This window comes from Emys orbicularis, chromosome 2 (assembly GCF_028017835.1).
Source record: "Emys orbicularis isolate rEmyOrb1 chromosome 2, rEmyOrb1.hap1, whole genome shotgun sequence".
NCBI lineage: Eukaryota > Metazoa > Chordata > Testudines > Emydidae > Emys > Emys orbicularis.
The window spans coordinates 56,398,548-56,419,817 of NC_088684.1; the positions used below are offsets into that span (position 1 = coordinate 56,398,548).

The window sequence follows — 21,270 nt, forward strand, 5'->3', positions numbered from 1 at the left end:
AATATAAGGGAGGATGGGACAGACTCCTGGAGTAGTCCCTGAGAGGGGGAGCTTGAATGGGAGCTGGTAACATGCCAGCTAAGAGAGTAGGGAGTGCTAAATATGACAGAAGGCTGGAGATCTACAGCCGACTGGAATAAAGCAGCTGTGGGTGAGTGCTACAGGGAATAACAGGACAAGTTTGAACTGAACCCAACTCCAGGAAGGAGGGCTCAGGGCTTCAGTTTCAAGGAGAGAACTGTGGAATCAGTGGCCAGCTGGGCAAAGCTGGTGTGGAGTATTAATGTGTGTAAAGACTAAATAAATTGGATCCCGGAAGGGGAGTGTTTTAACGGTCATTGGATTGTGATGGTGAATTATTGAGGAGCCCCCAGGAGAGAAGAGAAAAAGAGGAAGAGTGCTGCAGAGGCACCTGAGGCTGCAAGGGGTGCTTGGGAGGCAACTGCCCTATTATAGAGCTACTCCTAAGGCTGGTTACAGGAGCCACGCCCATATACAGGGTGGCAGCCCCTCCCCCTGCAGCCCAAGCTTCTCTTCTCTGCTTCCTTGGTATTCAGCTCAGGCTTGGGTGGCATCAGTGGTGCCCTGCCTCACGTAGCCTTCTGCTGAATGGGGAGGGGGATTAGAGAAAACAGAGGGGAGAGAAGAGTCAGCAAAATCACACAGAAGAGCAAAAAGTTGACCAGAAGGAAAGCGACAGAAAGAACAGATAGAAAAAAGGAGGGGTGACCAACTGTGGGGGTTGGAGGAATTCACCTCACAATCCATCCCAAGGAGGGGCTCTAACAAAAATCCCACCAAAATTATTACAAATAACGACTTTTGCTAACTGTCAGCTCATCAAACCAGAACCTCGAGTCTGAAAGCCAAGCTGAGTTCTTTGTGGCCCAGAGATCGCGATTATCATCAGTAAATATTGTGTAATCAGAACTTAGTGAACAATTTGCTGACGAAATGCAAGCCAGAAAAGACTCCATTTCATTCGTCCATAGCTGTATGGGTTCTGTAGGGTTTATGAGAATAAACGTATTAAAACCTTAAATTTGTAATAACTATAAACAGATATTACCAGGAATTTTTCTTGTTTGGGCCTCTTTGCACTAGTGAAATTCCATTTAACCACATATAAAGGAAGTAGATGGATTGAGTAAAGTGGTGGCGTTTTTTTACAAAGTCAGTTTCCTGATACAGACTGTACTATAAAGAAGCCTAATTCCATATATCCTGATTGTGACTTTCCAAACCAACTAGAGGAATTATCCTTACAACTTCCAGTACAATTGATGGGAGCTATGCAGCTAAAATGGCCTAGCCAGCTTTTAAAACCTCAACTTCTTTCTATAGCCATGTCCTACAAACCACTTGCAATGTTTTGGTCAGCAACAAAAGTAAACTTTATGTAGCTGGTATTTTTTTTCTTGAGCTAGGACAAACATACATTTTCTGTGGGGAAAAAAAAATAAAGATTGCCAATTTTACAGTTCCTATGTAAATTAATTTTATTCAAAACTGATTAAAAAACTAACAAGGCTTGCCTAACTACATGAGGTAGTACATGTAGCAAAACAAAGGACAGAAAATAATACTCTGAAATATGAAGAATACCAATAAGTTTACAAGTTAGAAAGAAATAATAAATCCATCAGCAGAAACAAAAACACCAAAAATAAAGTTCAACAGCTTTTCAGTCTTAAAGCACAATACACTTTTCATAGAAAGAAACATAGTATCACCATTATATTTTCTTCATATACCATAATATGGTAAAATTAATGCACAAGGCTATTCACCATAAATGAATTAAAAGGAAATGGTGAGGCAATAAATGAGTTAATCTTCATTAGGCTCCATACCGCTATACGTCCTGGCCTGCAGGAGTATCCGCCAGGTTGTGAGAAGTAAGGGGGATTGGCCTTGTTACCATTTTCTTAACAGTGTAGAGATTGTGTTGACTGTTGACCCTCAAATCTACATGTAGTACACAGATACCATGTACAGTTTAAGGCCTGAAATTTTCAATTACTTATGCATGTGGTTAACTTTATTCCCGTGAGGAAGCCCACTGAACTCAATGAAACTAGTCACAGGCTTAAAGTAAAGCTTGTGTGAGTTTGCAGAATCAGGAACTTAATCATTTCAGTTTATTCCTCCTCTCAGTGTGAAAATGATCTTTCAGTGTCTGGTTATTTGAACTGACTGAGTTACCAACATCCAATAACAGTGTGTTTATCAAATTTAATTTAGAAAATAAAGAAAATGTAAATTGATCGTTCTTAACAAAAAAAAAATGTTTATTTAAAGGAACACATTTTAATGATCGTCTCCATTTCCAATTTTAAAAAAAATCTGATATTTGTCTAATAATTAGTGTAAACTATAAAACACTCCAGCTCTTCTTTTAGGTTGGTTATTACTAGAGTAAATCATAAAAAGTGTTATATTTCTGACTTACAGGCATGATTTATTGTGTCAATTTATTGGGATGGCTATTTTTTAATGTAAATTGGATATAAAATCACTGGTCTATCCATGGTGTAGTTTTTAAGTTATTGTTAGTGGCATACATAAAGCACCATATAATAATGTATTCAGATAAAAAAATGTAGAACATTTATGAGATTTGAATTAACTGTATAGGAATAACTGCTAAGAAAATATAGCAATATTTAACACAGGATTCAAAAAATTGTTATATATCATTGTAGTTTTTCAAATGTATTTTCTCCCATGTTTAATTTTACAGATTTTTCTCCATTAAGATTTACATGCAGCTGAAAGTCTTTTGGCAGAAAATAGTTGATATCTTCTGTACAATAATGTTACAGCTTTATACAAACTTTAGGAAGTATACTAAGTGATCTTTATTATCCTCTTCCAAGTGCTCTGGTTGCAGTTTATTTTGTTTTTTTTACACTTTAGTAACTGGACTCAGACAACAGCAAATATTCTGAAAGCCTTGCCTCCTGGAGGATTCTGTAAACTGAAAAATAAAACCATCCCAGAGGTTATTTATAAGACCACAACACTCCAATTCACTCTCAGGAACTGATGCAAGCCCTCTGAGTCCAGAACTCTCATTGACTGGACTCTTAGGCTCTGATCCTGCAAATTATTTTGTGCAGGAGGAATGTTGATTCAGGCCATATTTCGCTATATGACATATTGCAAGTAGGTTTTAGAGAATCCTGAGTAAGGGCCTACTTCTGTTCTTCTTGAAGTCAATGGCAAAGTTGCTATATAACCCTGCTATTCATTGCAATGGGAGCAGGATTGGGTTAATTTATCAGAACGATAGAACTTTCTGCCAGAAATAAAATAATCTATAGTAACAGTTCTACCACTGATGCTCTTTATTTCAAAAGAAATGCTTATTAACAAAACAAATAAAGCGAATACTCATATTTAGGGGAAAGCCTTGAATGTGTCAATTATTTCTAGTCAATTATTACAGAACGTGAGGGTACAATTTATGGAATTAATGCTGTTTTGTAAACATTAGTGATAGCAGAACTGCTTAGTTTTGCTGTTCTTTCAACCACATAGCTGAACAGTGTCATGGTTCTGTAGGACAAACTGCAGGTTCTGTAGGACAACAGTCCCGAGACAGATGGCACATTGGAGCCATTATCTTGGCTTCTTTCCATTTGAAACTGGTTGCACAACTGCTATACGTGCTTTGAAACATTAGTTTGTACTTTATAAATGCCTCTCGCCTGGGGATATGGATTAACGATGCAGGTTCTTCTATGTTGTTAAATACCTGACATCATTTACATGGACCACACAACTGATATCTATTTACTTTAATAAACGGTTAAAAGGCTGCAATGGGTTAATAGTGCCCATTAGCATTTTTTTCTGCACACATAAAATCCAGGCAATTAATCAAATACAAATCACAGTTAGACTGGGGCAAAATTTTTCAGACATATTGTTTATTTACCATAAAATGAAGTTTTGGTTGACCCCAAAATTGTCACTAATTTGACAAATTCACAGAATAGTTTTGGGCAAATTTATTTTTTGGGGGGGACTTAGGTGCCAGTCATAAAATTGGAAGGGAGGCAGTACCCACCTTATAACCCAATGTTTAGGGCACTTAGCTGGGCTGTGGGAGACCTGAATTCAAACACCCTCCCCATGTGAAGAAGGGAGTTGAACTTGGGTCTCCCACATCTCAAGTGAGTGGTATAGCGGAGTGCTGTAGTCCCTGGGCTATGGAAGATTCTTGCAGGGGACGCTGTCTTAATCTCACCTAGTGGAGCTGTTCCACTATGTATAAATAAATAGTGCTTGAAGCAGGGACATGAATTTGGGCCTCCCAATTGAGCACCCTTACCACTAGGCTATACAGTCATTCTCGCTTTTTCTTCTTTTCCACATGCATGTAATTCTTGTGTAAGGGATGATCTGGCACACTGCTTGCAACTCCAGAGTTCACAATTAGCTTCATGATTGTGAATGGGATGTACCAAGAATATTGTAAAGTCAAAATTTTGTTCTGCTAGAACCCGGAAAAATATTCAGAGCTTCAAATTAACTGGAAATATGCTGGCACATGTCATCACAGAAGGTACTATATAATGGTAAGTGATTTTAAAAGACTCAGATACACATCTGTATGTCTTAGGAAATCATGCTATACGTTAATCTGTTGTCCATATCATTTGTAGACTATGCTCATTGATACAAAGTTATGCAAAAAGTTAATGGCCATTCATATAATCCACCCTCAATAAGAGGGTGCCATATAAACAGCAAGTACTGGACCATTCCAAACCCTGCTCCCCTAAAATGAATGAATCACTAATCTAAAAAATGCAAAAGGAGGCAAAGGTAATTTTCTTAGCAAACATTGCATTATTTGCCACTGGATCAATAAACAAGAGAGTCGTTTTGATTTATAAGCGGCTTTTTAGGGTTATGATTTATGAGCTTAGAGGAGACAGGCAGTTCTGGTACCGCAGCTTCTCCAGTCATTGTGACTCTTACACAACCCTGTAAATCACCCATGTTAGCCTATTTATTTAGCTTTCAAGCACACACACACACACACACACACCCCTTAACCTCACCACACACAGAGACTTAGTGCAAGAATCTGAAAATGATGGCATGCATTACTAGGAGAAGGGAAAACAACAGTCTTTTAAACTGAGCTTTTTACCTTTCTGAAAATATTCCATTTTGAAAGGAGGCGATGTACACCTTCCTTTTATCTACTGGCATAACATCAACATAGCCTCCTTGGTTGCGAACTACTCCAGCATGTACTGCTGCCCGGCAGATACTAGACACCTGAGAAAAGAGCAGAAGAGTTTTTGTTTGCATTAGTTCTATTATGTTTTTCATTAACTTTTAGATTTACAAATAATAATAAATAAGCATATCCATGGCTCTAGATACCTTATCATAATTAGTCATATAATAAATGCAATTAAATTAATCCTCAGCAGCACTGAAATACATTCCACAGGAACTCAGCTGGCTGGCCAGCAGGCCACCAGCCCCCTCCATCAACTGGAAGCAAGCCCCATTAGCTTTGTCCAGAGAACAGGGTCTCTTTTGCCACATGTCTGGAAAGTCACCAAATTCAGGATATTTAGGACCAAGGTGTGAAAGGAGGGGAGAAAAAGTTCCAGAGTCCTGGAGCCCTCACAGGGATGTCCTGTCAGCCGCCCCCCCCTCCCCCCCCACTTTTATAATGAGGGGATCCAGCTCAAGTGCCCCTGCTGACTGCTGCTGTGGCAACATCGCACTCAGATAGTCTGTCATCAATAAGAATTAATGGTTACGCCATAAAAAACAGCAAGAGAGGTGGTCCCTGGGGTAGGCCAGTTCCAGGGCTTTAAAGTTTATAACCAATACCATAAACTCCAGCCAGAGACCAATGGACAGCAAGTCTCCCAGAAAGATGCCCCATTCAATAAGTGCCAGCTTCAGTCTCCAAATGTTTTTAAGGGGTAGCCCTATGTAGAGCATGTTGCAATAGTCAAACCTTGAGAGGTAACAAAAGCCTGGATAACAGTGGTAAGGTCTGCATCTGAAATCACTCCTAAATTGCAAACACTAATGACAGACATACTCCTTCCATCAAAGTGGATGATGTTCCCTCTGCCAGCTCCTCTTGCTCTTTCCCCAAACCACCATTATCACCTCAGTCTTGTCTGGGTTGAGCTTCAGAGTGTTTTGCCAACACCAGGATGTACATAGATTAGTGAAGGACTGATGAAGGGAAACCGATGTGGTGTTTTGCAGAAGGAAGCTGAAGCCACCACCACATCGGTTTCCCTTCACCAGTCCTTCACTTTGTTTTAATGTCCCAAAGTGATATGAAACAGGATAATGCTAAAAAAGAGTAGTCAATCTCTCTTTTTAATTACTTAAAACTTTTAATAACTTAATGCTATTTTCAGCGAACTGCAGATCTAGTGAAACTCCATTTATACTGTAGAAGATGAGTCTTTATTTGTTTCAATGCACAGCACTGTGCAATTTGCAACTCCAGGTACAGGGAATCTCCATTTATAACCAAGCTGTTTTGTAAAGAAGAAAAAAAAAGTCTTCACTGTAAGAGGATTCCACGGAATCAACATTAAAAACGTAACCAGTATAAATATCAACATTGAAAGACCAGTTTAAACAAGGCCTGCATTACCTTCCAGCTATAATTGGAATAACATATCTGTAACTGTAGTTATTTTATAATCTAATGCTATATAAAATACAGGAATTCAAAATAGCAATTATTTTCCATCTCCTATTCCAACCATTGAAGTTGCCAGTTTCACTGTTATATAGTCAGTCCATTAATGTCACAAAATTTCTGAGAATATAACTTTGACAAAGTTAATCCAAAGGCCCTTTTAAGCTTTCCTCCTCAGAATGATTGACTGCAGCTCTTAAACAAGCCAGAGGGGATACAGTTTATACTATTCTGTACCTTTCTTTCCTTCCTCCCTAACAGCCTTAGAATTTTGCTGTATTCCCAACCTGGCAGCCAGTGATCAAGAGACTAATTTAAATTATTTAGGGCTATTGCTGCTCCTAAATATTAATATTAGGGTAGTTCCCAAAGACCCCAGTTAGGATTGGGGTCCCATTGTGCTCGGTGTCATACAAAAACAGAAGAGAGACAATCCTTGTACTGAAGGATTTACAATCTAAAGATACAAATGAAGGGTAGGGGATGTGAATGCAACGTACCACAATGAGTATGGTGCAAATGAGTACGGTGAAGAATTGGCCCAGGTAGTTACATGTATTTTAAGGGGTTCATTTGCTTGTTTGTTTTTAATTGGCATTAGAGGAAGTGAAGAAGGGAGTAGGAAAAGGAAAGAAGAGGAAGAGGAAAGGCCACAGCTTGTCACCTGTCTAAGCATGACAAGCAGGCTGGATTTTGTAGGTATCATGGCAGAGGTGAACGCTCCAGAAGGATCTGAAGGAAGATAATGGCTCCTTGGATTTTATCAGTGTGTTTTTCCCTAAGCAAAAGGGACAGTGTGGGAGAAAGCTTGGAGGTGTTTAAGGGAGAAGCTGAAGGGTGGATGGTAAAGGTTAGGAACACTGGCAGAGCTGACATCACAATAGGTTACTAGATCAGTAAGGTGGAATGGGGATATGATATTTGGGGTGTTAAAAATATGGACAAGAAGCTTATACAGTGGGAAGAGGAAGCCAGTGGGAGACTCAAAGGAGGGGTTTATGTGGTAAGAATAATGAGTCAAGAAGTTGGCTTTAGCAGCAGCTAAATCTGAATAGACTTGAGGGATGCAAATATGCAGTAGTTAAGGCCAGAAAATAGGAGGTTACAGTAGTGAAGACATGGGATGAGGGCTTGGATGAGGAGATTGATTACCCTGATGTCCTGGCCTGCTCTGTGGGCTGATGCAAGAGTTGAGGATATGGGACAAATTTATAAAGTTTTCTAAAGGAAGTGTCATTTAATTCTGGGTGTTAACTGGACCTTCAGTCTTAGTTCTTAACCAATTTTTGTATTGAAGTAAATTTATTTTAAATAGGGGGATGTTTCCTATTTTGAAGGGTCAGAGCATCTAACATCTTGTCCAGCCTTTCTTGGGTAAACATTTTGGGTGAATTCCTGGCCATATTGAAGTCAATGGCAATATTCCCATTGATTTAATCAGTGGGGCCACGATTTCACCCCCACAGGTTTATTTTCTGTTTCTAAATATTACTTAGCAAGTCATTTTATTAGCAGCCTTAAAGGCATACTTCTCCCTGGAAGTCTCCATCAGTAGCTTTGAGCTGTTGCTTTAATTCAGATATTATCTCAGGCCAAAACATATATAAGCCAACATCATGCATTTTTAAGGTAACAAACATTTCATACAGCATTACATGACCTTACTTTATCGGTGTGCAGTGAACTCTCTGATATTCATCAGTATTTAACAGGTCATAGAATCTGAATACCAAGCTGCTTAATCATTTTCCCTCTTTTGCTACTCAGCAAAATACCACAGCATAGCATTACTCTGCAAAGGCACTTTACCCACAAGCCTCCCTTTCACAAATAGTAATTGTTCCCAATGTCATTTATAACAGATAGTATTGCTAACAGTTCTGTTTTTCTCTCAGTACTTTAAACTGTTCCACAGCAGAATGCTATGGACAATTATTCGAAGATATTAGGAAAAGTATTTCCATGTAGTTAATTGAAGCAAAAGCATTTATAAATATGAGCCAGATCCGGAGCTAGTGTAAATCGGCATAGCTCCTTTAATTTCTGTAGTCAATGGAGCTGGGCTGATTTACATCAGCTGAGGATCTGGCCCACTTTTTAACATTTGTGATTGACTCAACAATATTACCACAGGATTCTCTATCACAAGAGATTGTTCTCAGGGCAGTGATGCCTGGAATGAAAATAAGACGATGAAACAGGAATTTGCTAAGAGTTTATTTTGAGAAGATATGTGGGATGTAGCTAAGAACACACCGAGTCATCATTGTCAATGGAGTCATACCAGGCATGAACTGGGCCCATCAAATCTTTTATCAAAACAAATTCTAAGTGTGAAACAAGTGATAACTTGGCAACTTCAAAAGTCTCTCTTTATTCTGTAGGTGTATTTGGTGCTCGGAATCAGGGACTAACAGCAGTGACAAAAGCCAGTCACTGTACAAGTAGGTGCTTCAAAAGCATCTCCCGAAAGCTTTGACAGTTCACCTCAGTCCTCATCTGACTCAGTTTTCTGCAAATCTTACACCTTTTGCAAACACCAAAGTCAACACTGAACTGTTTGTTGAAGTGTAAATACTGTTAAAAAGTTCTGTGGCATAAGGAATAATATCAAAATGCCAGAAATAAGGCTCTGAGCCTTAGATAATTGGAATAGGGGAAGCTGAAAGCATGGACTTCCTGCTCCCATGAGTGGAAAGCAGGAAGCTGTTGTGAGAGTGGCATATACTATAGTTATTTATTATCTACATTATGATAGTGCCCAGAGGCCCTATTTAGCATTGAACCTCATTGTCCTAGCACTGTACGTACACAGAGTAAGAGTCACTCCCTGCCTCAAAGCACTCAATCTATTTTAAGATAAAACAAAACAAGAGGCTGCACAAACCAATGGAGGGTACAGGGGAAGGGAGGATGAGTAACAGTGACAGAAACACGCATGTGGTTACTGACACACTGTGCACAAGTACACAGTTTTGTGTTAATTTGTGGGAAAAGCTGACAAATAGACTGGTACTGCTGGCAGAGCAGAGGGTAATGCAATGACTAGCAATCTCATCAAGATTAGGGGCAGTCACTGTAACCTCAGAGTTTGGTGGAAATGGTAAGAGAAGAAAATAGCAAAAATTTTGTGGGGCACCATGGAGGACTCAGAGTCGTCCCTGCTTAGATCCAGGGAGAATGGAAGCAGAACCAAAATTTTCTAAATCAATTTAAGAATAAAACACTTTGCTCAGCCTGCTGTGTAGCAGTATTTTCAACCTTCTACCCTAGCTAGTGTAAAAAAAAAAAGTCTTAATTAGAGCTTCACGAATGCTGCAAAAACAGGTTTGCAAAACCTTTTATTTCTTTTGCACAATGGATGCATTTTTTCCAAGCAACATGGCTGCAAATATTTCTGTATAACATGGATGAATGTTGAGAAAGCAAATTGTTTAAAAGCAGAACTCTTAGGAGACTAATTAGAGGCTATTTGGGACTACTTCTGAGCAAAGCGCACAGGATTTGGCCTTTTGAGATCAATGGGACTTCTTGCTTGAATGAGGGGAGTAGAAATTAGTGTTTATCCTCTAACAGGATAATCTCCTGTAACTCATCTTGACCACAGGGCATTGACTTCAGACTGCTACTGAGGAGCTGAAAGTAATTCCTTCCTCAAAAGGCACACACTTTTCCATTTCCCCTGTTGACATACATACTAACAAACATGCACATGAATAACTCAGTGAGATGTACTGAACTGAAGGGACTACTCCCATATGTAAAGTTACTCACGTACATCAGTGTTTGCAAGGTGGGAGCCCAAGTTATTTACTAAGTATTACTTCTTTCTCATAATAATGATTAGTACTTATATAGTGCTTTTCATCCATAGATTTCAAAGTGCTTTAAAGTGTTTGAGTATCATCACCTTGGCCAGCTATTTGTCATCACACTACTGAGGTCTGATTAAATATGCAGGCTAATGCCTCTTACTGGGAAAACGGTGAACTGCTTCCTCTGCAGCTAACCCATTGCTGCTCTCTGGACAGATGACAGAGGAACACAGTATCCTCCCTACTTCCCCCCTGCTGCCTGCTCCAAGACTAAGCATATCTCCTCCTATGTAAAAATCCTACACAGGTTAGAAAGAGTGTGCAGTCTGTATCTAAAGTCCCCTGCATATTATAGCAAAACAACGCAACTCCGAGTAGCACCACTGCTCTGCTGCAACAACTTTCTCCTCAAAATAGATAGATAAAGGAAAATCCATTGGTTTTCTTACTGAAAAATGGATGTTTTGGAAATGGATTTGGTTTGTTAGAAAGTCAAAAAGCAGTTCAGTTTAAAGGATCATAGACTAAGGTGAAGAAGAGTTCCCACCTATTTTTAAACAATTAACAATTAAACTGAAGGTAAAACTAGGAAAGTGTTGCCAGGTATCATAATTGGTAAAAATGTACACAATTTTAATGCCTAATTTTATCAATACATTAGAAGCAAGAGGAAGACCAAAGACAGGGTAGGCCCACTGCTTAGTGAAGAGGGAGAAACAGTAACAGGAAACTTGGAAATGGCAGAGATGCTTAATGACTTCTTTGTTTCGGTCTTCACCAAGAAGTCTGAAGGAATGCCTAACATAGTGAATGCTAATAGGAAGGGGGTAGGTTTAGCAGATAAAATAAAAAAAGAACAAGTTAAAAATCACTTAGAAAAGTTAGATGCCTGCAAGTCACCAGGGCCTGATGAAATGCATCCTAGAATACTCAAGGAGCTAATAGAGGAGGTATCTGAGCCTCTAGCTATTATCCTTGGAAAATCATGGGAGACGGGAGAAATTCCAGAAGACTGGAAAAGGGCAAATATAGTACCCATATATAAAAAGGGAAATAAAAACAACCCAGGAAACTACAGACCAGTTAGTTTAACTTCTGTGCCAGGGAAGATAATGGAGCAAGTAATTAAGGAAATCATCTGCAAACACTTGGAAGGTGATAGGGAACAGCCAGCATGGATTTGTAAAGAACAAATCATGTCAAACCAATCTGATAGCTTTCTTCGATAGGATAACGAGTCTTGTGGATAAGGGAGAAGCTGTGGATGTGGTATACCTAGACTTTAGTAAGGCATTTGATACGGTCTCGCATGATATTCTTATCGATAAACTAGGCAAATACAATTTAGATGGGGCTACTATAAGGTGGGTGCATAACTGGCTGGATAACCATACTCAGAGAGTTGTTATTAATGGTTCCCAATCCTGCTGGAAAGGCATAACGAGTGGGGTTCCGCAGGGGTCTGTTTTGGGACCGGCTCTGTTCAATATCTTCATTAACGACTTAGATATTGGCATAGAAAGTACGCTTATTAAGTTTGCGGATGATACCAAACTGGGAGGGAATGCAACTGCTTTGGAGGACAGGGTCATAATTCAAAATGATCTGGACAAATTGGAGAAATGGTCTGAGTTAAACAGGATGAAGTTTAACAAAGACAAATGCAAAGTGCTCCACTTAGGAAGAAAAAATCAGTTTCACACATACAGAATGGGAAGAGACTGTCTAGGAAGGAGTACGGCAGAAAGGGATCTAGGGGTTATAGTGGACCACAAGCTAAATATGAGTCAACAGTGTGATGCTGTTGCAAAAAAAGCAAACATGATTCTGGGATGTATTAACAGGTGTGTTGTGAGCAAGACATGAGAAGTCATTCTTCCGCTCTACTCTGCTCTGGTTAGGCCTCAGCTGGAGTATTGTGTCCAGTTCTGGGCACCGCATTTCAAGAAAGATGTGGAGAAATTGGAAAGGGTCCAGAGAAGAGCAACAAGAATGATTAAAGGTCTTGAGAACATGACCTATGAAGGAAGGCTGAAAGAATTGGGTTTGTTTAGTTTGGAAAAGAGAAGACTGAGAGGGGACATGATAGCAGTTTTCAGGTATCTAAAAGGGTGTCATAAGGAGGAGGAAGAGAACTTGTTCACCTTAGCCTCTAAGGATAGAACAAGAAGCAATGGGCTTAAACTGCAGCAAGGGAGGTCTAGGTTGGACATTAGGAAAAAGTTCCTAACTGTCAGGGTGGTTAAACACTGGAATAAATTGCCTAGGGAGGTTGTGGAATCTCCATCTCTGGAGATATTTAAGAGTAGGTTAGATAAATGTCTATCAGGGATGGTCTAGACAGTATTTGGTCCTGCCATGCGGGCAGGGGACTGGACTCGATGACCTCTCGAGGTCCCTTCCAGTCCTAGAATCTATGAATCTATGAGTATAATCCAAATGATTAACTGCACAAAATTGGACTCGATAGATAAAGAGGAACTTTGTCAAAGTCAATTGATCTAAAACTTGGTCTATCTTGTTTCTCTTGGAATGGTTTTCCAACTAGTTATGCACCCACCTTACAGTGGTTCCATCTAGGCTATATTTCCCTAGTTTATTTATGAGACGGTCACATGAGACAGTATCAAAAGCCTTACTAAAGTCAAGATATACCACATCTACTGCTTCCCCCTCATCCATGAGGCTTGTTACCCTGTCAAAGAAAGCTATTAGGTTGGTTTGACATGATTTGTTCTTGACAAATCCACGTTGACTGTTACTTATTACCTTGTTATCTTCTAGGTGTTTGCAAATTGATTGCTTGATTATTTGCTCCATTATCTTTCTGGGTACTTAAGTTAAGCTGACTGGTCTGTAATTCCCAGAGTTGTCCTTATTCCCCCTTTTACAGATTGGCATTATATTTGCCCTCTTCCAGTCTGCTGGAATCTCTCCAGCCTTCCATGAGTTTTCCATGGCTCAAATAACTCTTCAGCCAGCTCTGTGAGTATTCTAGGCCCTGCCAACTTGACGATATCTAAGTTGTCTAAGTAATTTTTAACTTGTTCTTTCCCGATTTTAACCTCAGATCCTATCTCATTTTCACTAGCATTCACTATGTTAGACATCTGATCACTAGTAACCTTTTTGGTGAAAAAAGAAAGGAAAAAAGTCATTTAGCACCTCTTCCATTTCCACATTTTCTGTTATTGTCTTTCCTTCTTAGTTGAGTAATGGGCCTACCCATCCTTGGTCTTCCTCTTGCTTCTAATGTATTTGTAGATTGTCTCTAGCTAGTTTAATATCATTTTGTGCCCTGGTCTTTCTAGTTTTGTCCCTACATGCTTGTGTAGTTTTTTTTTTTTAAATATTCATCCTTTGTAATTTGACCTCATTTCCGCTTTTTGGAGAAGATTCATGCAATTCTTTCTAAGTGACATTCATGCCACAAAACTTCTCTATCCAGTATCCTGGGCCCAGATTTTCCCTCGTATTCAAATCCATGGAAGGGGACTTTTCATTAGATTTCCCATGAAGATTTCCTTGAGGAGATCCCCCTCCATTGTCCAATCAGTGGTGTTTGCCTCCACAGTAATACTACTCCAAAACACAGTTGATCTTGTGGATGGGCCTGCACTCATACTGGCTCCTTGCAGCTCTGCTGACTGCTTGCCATCATGGGTCTTCCCTTCCCTACACCATTTTTCAGTACCTCTAATCGCAATTAAAAAAAAATACTATACATGTGTATAATAAAGCCAGGCCAATCTTCACCAGGTCCATTTGTTTGCATGTTGTATGCTCTGGCCCTATCCATTGTCTGTATCTTAGACTGTAAGCACTTCAGGGCAAGAACTGTCTCTTTTCCATGTTTGTACAGCACCTAGCACAATGTGGTCCTGCTTAGGGACCTTGGGCTCTACCTGGGGACCTTGGGCTCTCCCATAATATAAAGATTGAATAATCATGGCTCAAACAGAGTTGCATTACCAGGGACCCCTCTGTGCCAAGGTGGCACCAAGTGACACTGAGAAGAATCAGGAGAAAACACAGTCTCGTGTCTGAAGTAACTTTGACTATTTTCTGCAGGACCAGAGGGAGGATCACGTGTGTCCCCATCCTCTGATTCAACCCCTAGCCCATTCAGAGATCCCATCACTAGGTCCAGGAGGAAAAGTATCATAAAGAAATCCAATCCCCCTTTCCACACAAAGTAGGAGAGATCCTCACCTCAACCCTCTTGTGAGCCCAGTGAGAAACAATATGAACCCCCAAGGGGAACGTATACGAGTGCAGGGGGTACAGCCATATAAGCACATTGTGAACAGAGAGGAGTGGGATCTGTGCCAGTTCCATATATGCTGCCATCAGGAGAGCTTTTGGGGGGATTGGAAGAGCAGTCACCATATACAGATTTTGTGAGCAGGAACCCTACAGTGACAAGGGCTAAAATAGTATTCAAAAAGGGGAAATGGAGCTGTGCTCTGCTTCTGGTGGATGAACTCCACCCACGCCAAGCATATATGTATGTGAGAGAGAGAGAGAGAGAGAGAGAGAGAGAGAGAGAGAGAGAGAGAGAGAGAGAGAGAGAGAGAGAGAGAGCTGGGGCATGACTTTCATGCTGTATGTTTGAAAACATGCTTCAAACATTCTTTAAAAAGAATTAAACATGAATAACTGTCAGCATCTCAGTATTCAGGGGCCATTCTCCAATAACAATGAATGGGTACTGTACTCCCACTGGAGAAAAAAAGAGATGACAGAGAAATAGATTTCAGTTTCAGATTTCCAAAAATAGCTTTATGGTATTCTTTTGCTTTCCATCAGAAAGTCTTATTTATAATTTTGAAGACTGCTACAAATATGTGACTGTACATAACTGAGATATGTCCAAAATAATTGGATTATGTATATTTATTTTTAGAATAACATGGTATTTTGTTTCACTGGAATCTAGAAAATATGTTTGTATCTGGAAAGGGTCATTAAGGGTCTAACCCTTCATTCATTGCTCATGTCATACAAGTCAGTGGCAATTTTGACCAAAATTTTCAAGTTTGGGTGCCTATAGTAAGGCATGTAAATCTATACTTAGGCACCAAGTAACTGTCCTGATTTTTAGAGGAGCTGAGTACCACTGAATTCTGTGGGAGCTGTGTGTGCTCAAATCAGGCCAGTAAACATGCCTAACATTAGGCATCCAAGTTTGAAAACTTTGGTCTTTGAGTGCATGAGGTACATAGGATCAGGCCTGAACTATCACACTATACAATATCCTCTCATTGTATATTCCATTGTTTCATCATCCACATTTATGAATATGCTTGAATAAATCATGCTACTTACATCAGAATAAATTTGAGTTCCAATTACACGAGCATAGTGTGGGTTTGCCTGCATACAGTTGCGAGGACAATACACTCTGAAAATTGAACACAAACATACATTTTAAGAATGTAACGACAATATTACAATACCATATGATATTTCATTAAACTGGGCTTCAAGATTTGACAATCAATGAATTCAGTGATGGATAAAGATAAGGTATCCATACTGATGATAGTAGATCGATCAGCTAGCATTGATGCTATGGACTAATAGGCGTTATTGATGCACTTCTGGTCCCTGGCAAGAGTGGGTGGTGGAGGACTTCAGTAGCTCTGGGCTTTTCTGACAAAGAACACCCAAAGGGCAATGCTGGGCAATTGCTGCCTCTGCCCTGAGGAACCGTTACAGGTTTCCTTCCTCAAAATATTGAGACATAAGCTTCTTTTGATGAGTGAAAATGTTGGCTTCAAAGAAACAGCTTATGCATTTTGCTGAAAGCTATAAATTGACTTATAAACAAGATACTCACCATGCCCTACTTTACCAATCTATTAATATTTCTTTGTAAACAAATATTTCCCTGACCTACTATCCTCCAACCCCAGACCTCCCCAATGAAACACAGAGTTGTGTCAGACCCCTTTATGATATCTATTTGGAGTGCCACAAGGATCTGCTTGGTACCCTCTTATTATTAAATGCGCGTGCAAGACTGTTAGGAAAGTGGGTAAAAAAAAACACTGGCTAAATTATTTTCACTGTGCTGATGACAGCCATCTCTACTGCATCCAATCCAGACAGAACAAACAAATGCCTTTCTCAGTGTCTAGGCACCTCTGGGGCATGGGTAAGAGTGAGTTGGATGAAACTTTGTCATGAGAATACGGAGGTGATGTGGGGGTTGGAGGAAGGAAGCACAAAAGCTGGAAGTTATATCAGTTCCTCCAACATCTGTGACCAAAGGTTGTTATTTGGGATTGTGGTTAGACTCCCAGCTGCTTCTGGATGATCAACTAGCAACAGTGACCAAGACTACCTTTTTCCAATCTGTGCCTGGCCATTCTGCTACAGCCTTTCCTCTTGAAGGCAGACCTTGCCATTGTGATTAATGCCTGTGTCACCTGTGATTAGTATATGAAGTGTGGTTGGGAGACCGTGGAGGAGAAGTGCTGTTGCCACAATTTATTGCTGCTTTAACTTGCTGGGTTGTGTTTTTTAGATGTGTGTCCAGGGCACCCAGACAGTGTTGGATCGGACTTTGCTTTGGAGTTTTTAAAACTGATCTCTTTGTCACTCTTTGACTTCAGGTTTTTATTTTTAAATGTTTTCCTAAAAAAGGCTTCTATTTTTTCACTTCAGAATGTATTATATTGTGTAGTAACAAGAGAGAAGAAAGATGGGTATAAGGATGGGATTTGCGCCACCCATTCCTGCATTTCATTCATTTACTTATTTCTACACCTTATCCAGCAAGACTATGCAGCTATAGCCAAACACCACATGAGTCCAAGGTCCCAAATGCTACATTATGGGATGTTTTCTTAGCAGTTCTGGCTTTGTGTTTGCTTCCTCTATTGACTGTAGGACAGCTATAAAGCTACTCTTGTGGCTATCTCCAATCTCACGGTAAATCATGCTACACTGTATTTACCTCTGACTCATCTACGGTTTTAAGAACTGTTACAGGTTTCCTTCCTCAAACTACTGAGGCACAGTCTTCTTTCAAAGAGTGAAAATGTTGATTTCAAATACACAGTTCAAATACACAGCTCACACATTTTGCTGAAAGCTATAAATTGGCTTATACACAGGATTCTCACCGTGGCCTACTTTACCAATCTATTAATATTTCTTTGTAAACATAAATATTTTCCTGACCTACTATTCTCCAAAAAAACCCAACCAAACAAACAACACCTAAGACAGAGGGCTGTGTCAGACCCTTTCATGATATCTATTTACAGAGGAGTAAACTGAGGCTCAGAAGTCCATTGCCCAAGGCACACAGCAAGTCCGTAATATAGAATGGAATACCACTAGGGCACACTTCTCAAAAGTGCAAAAAGACTCATGTGCTATAGAAAGTGTAAAAGACCCTTTATTTAAAATAAATAAAAGTATACAGATCCTCCTCTCCTCAGAATGTATTTACTAGCTGACAGTGTTCTTAAACCAGAGACTGAAAGACAAGCAAAACATTTGTGGCCAGATTTTCAAAGGTGCTGAGTACCAACAGCTCCCACTAACATCGGTAACGATAGTGGGTGCTCAACACCTTTGACAAAAAAGACTATTTCTTTGTGCTTTGATATGACAGAAAGATTCAAGACTTTTACCTTGGGCAATGCGAGGCTGGTTTTTGAAATGGGCATAGCTGTTCCACTGTTGTTTCACAGGTGATCGCTTGAACTGAAGAAATAAAACACAAACTAATAGATATATGCAGTCAAAATACAGTCCAATGTACGATGAAGATAATATATAAATAAATGCTAACCTGTTACTTTGGAGACTGTGAAGGAATTAGCAGACTGATATTTGCTAACAGAAAGAAGAAATAAAAGAAAAAGTCAACAATCAAACAATTTATTTAATTGATTTCCAGACATAGGCCCAACAATGATTATGCTTCATTGGAATCCACTAGTTCAGACCCAAAGTATGGAATCCCTGCATGTTCACTACAATTACTACATTTAGTTTACATTCACAGTGAAATTCAGCATGAAATCAATGATTAGCACAAAAATGTGCTAAGCTCTGAATTTCCCACATTGTCAATGACTTCATTTGACAGTACAATAACAGCTAATGTAATTGGGTTCCGTGATTCTGTTTTAGTCAGAAGTGCCAATCAGCAGAAGCATCCATTGACTGTTTCCTCATTAAGGATCTAACCACAACATTAGCATCATGCAGGCACAGGATGCCGTTCAGTCAAAACCAGTGTCAGAATCTGGAACATGCTTTTTCAGATTCATTTCTGCTTTTACATTCAGTTTCTACATTTACATTGTTACTGGTATCATCAGGGCAGCAAAAAGGATACCAATTTTCTTTTTATTAATAATTACATGGTCATCAGCAATGTAAATTCCTTTTCCTGTCTCTGAACTTTTATCTAATAACTGGTCAGTACTTTCCTTCATTACTTCTTCACCTCAAGGGATCTGCTACTAGTCCTAAAATCTTTGGGTTTTTTACAACACCCTTAACCAAGAAGTAAATGACCTTGTTTGACTTTGGTAAGTTTAATTTCTAAAGGAGGACATGAATCCTTAGTCATCTCCAGAATGGATTACTGTGATGTGTTTTTGTTGGGCTACATCCTGTACTTGGAATGGTTTGCCTGCTTATTTAATTTATTTATTCCTATTGGATGGTAATTGCACATGTGCTCTAAAGTCACCACTGTCTTCCAATTTGCCTCCAGTTGCAATACAAGATGTTGGTTTTAACCTATTATATAAATAGTTTGGATCCTTGCTCCCTTAGGGTACACCTAGACTAGGATAAAGGTGGTGGCATAGACAGGGCAAGCTGTATTTTAACATGTGCTAGCTGGTCAAGGTGAACCCCAATAGAGGGGGAAAATGGAAAAATTTAGCCTGATTTCAAGTCTAGCTTCATCTTGACCATCTAACACACTCAGGATGTGTCTACATTCAAGCTGGAAGGTATAATTTTCAGCTTGAGTAGACATAACGGTGCTTTGATTGAGCTAGAGCACTAAAAATAGAAGTGTAGCTGTAGTGGTGGAAGTGGCAGAAGGGGCTGCCTGCCCTAAGTATGGTCCTGTCCAAGACCCTAAGTACAGACTTGGGGCAGCTAGCCCCTCCTGCTGCCACAGCTACACTTCTATTTTTGGCATGCTAGCTTGATCACCACTGGGCACAGCAGAGAGAGAGCAACAAGGGGCTGTTCATAGCTCCTATGGCTGTCTCTACCATGGCCCCTGCCCCAACATAGATTAGACAGACCTGGAGTCTGCTCTAATCTATACCATCTGACTAGGGCATGCAAGGGGACTTCTGCCAGTTGGAGATTGGGCAAAGTGCATTCTAACCATGCTCCCACCCTGCACATCAAGGGCTGAAGGAAAATTGGGTAACAGTCAGCTATGTTGGCTGTATGCTTGCTGGAGGTTTCTCCATACTGGGATAATCTCCACCTGGGAAGACGAAGCCAGTTTCTGTCCTCTTTATGCTGCATGGCTGATGCAAAGTACAGAGTGAGCCAGACAAACGGGCCTTACCTCAGGAAACCTTTCCTCACATGACATTCTGTCCAATCCCTAGTTTAGCATCGTAACCCTGCTCTAGACTTTTCAATACTGCACACTATTCTATACACACAGAAGCATGTGAATTATAGCTGGACATTACTGCATTTTCCCTTACCAAGGTAGTAAAAGTAGTAATAGATTACATTCCCACATGCTATATAAAGTCAGTCATGGTTTGTAGGATTTTCTTTTCGATATCTTTTATGGTTAAAAATACCGGTATTGGGAGCGAGGTCAGTATTACAAATATTCACACTGCAAGTAATGTCCTCTGGCTAATCACATGCTGTTTCATCTTCTTTCAGGTTTGCATCATTGAGAAACAAATGACTAGATTTGCATGTGGCAATCCAGCCTGAGTAAGGAGCAGCACATCAGAGCAGGATGAGAACTCAGACCCAGTCTCGCCCCTGCTTCTCCTTGTACTAAGTGGAAAGTAAACTGGGATTTCTCCTCTGTGCTGGTTCAGCTGCACCAGCCTGTGTGCACCTCACTGGCCTGTTGTGGGGTCAGAGGCCAGGCTCCATCCACTCCACATCCCGGTTTATACAAGATAGACATGAACAAAAACAGCAACTGACAATTCATCATAATATGCTAGGGTGAACCCTACTTTGTAAATACTAACACTGAAGTAACATTAACCTCTTAGTATTCTAAAGAGTTAGTACTGATGCTGTGCCATAGTTGAACCCTGGCAGACTATATCCTCCATTCCCACCCACCAAATTTTTTTTTGTTTTCTTTTACAAGTTGAGAAGTAGTTGGACCTGTTTTCCTGTACAATCACTCCAACAAGTCCCCAGATAAGGATCCAAACTTTGCCACACATTTCTGAATCAGACCTCCAGAGTGTTTTAAGTTATCCCATCACTAGCAAATGTAAAAGGTTGTGCCAAGTACAGAATTGTAAATTTGCCTGAAGTTTCACATACAGATACTTAGGCCTGGTCTACACTAGGAGTTTATGTCGAATTTAGCGCCATTACATCGAATTAACTCTGCACCCGTCCACACCACGAAGCTATTTAGTTCAACATAGAGGTCTCTTAAATTCGACTTCTGTACTCCTCCCCAACGAGGGGAGTAGCGCTAAATTCGACATGGCCATATCGAATTAGGCTAGGTGTGGATGGAAATCGACCCTAATA

The 21,270-nt window shown here is 39.9% G+C and overlaps 1 protein-coding gene across 1 annotated transcript in view; it reads right to left on the bottom strand.

The window, feature by feature from the left end:
• Positions 1–2,928: 2,928 nt before the first annotated feature.
• CRISPLD1 (cysteine rich secretory protein LCCL domain containing 1) overlaps positions 2,929–21,270 on the bottom strand; it is a 60,989-nt gene continuing 42,647 nt past the window's right edge. Inside the window, exons 10-14 of the mRNA XM_065399298.1 lie at positions 18,332–18,375; positions 18,171–18,243; positions 15,850–15,925; positions 5,168–5,298; positions 2,929–2,980 (exon numbers count right to left, since the gene is read on the bottom strand). Of these exons, the coding sequence (XP_065255370.1) occupies positions 2,929–2,980; positions 5,168–5,298; positions 15,850–15,925; positions 18,171–18,243; positions 18,332–18,375 (376 nt within the window). The remainder of the gene's footprint in view (positions 2,981–5,167; positions 5,299–15,849; positions 15,926–18,170; positions 18,244–18,331; positions 18,376–21,270) is intronic.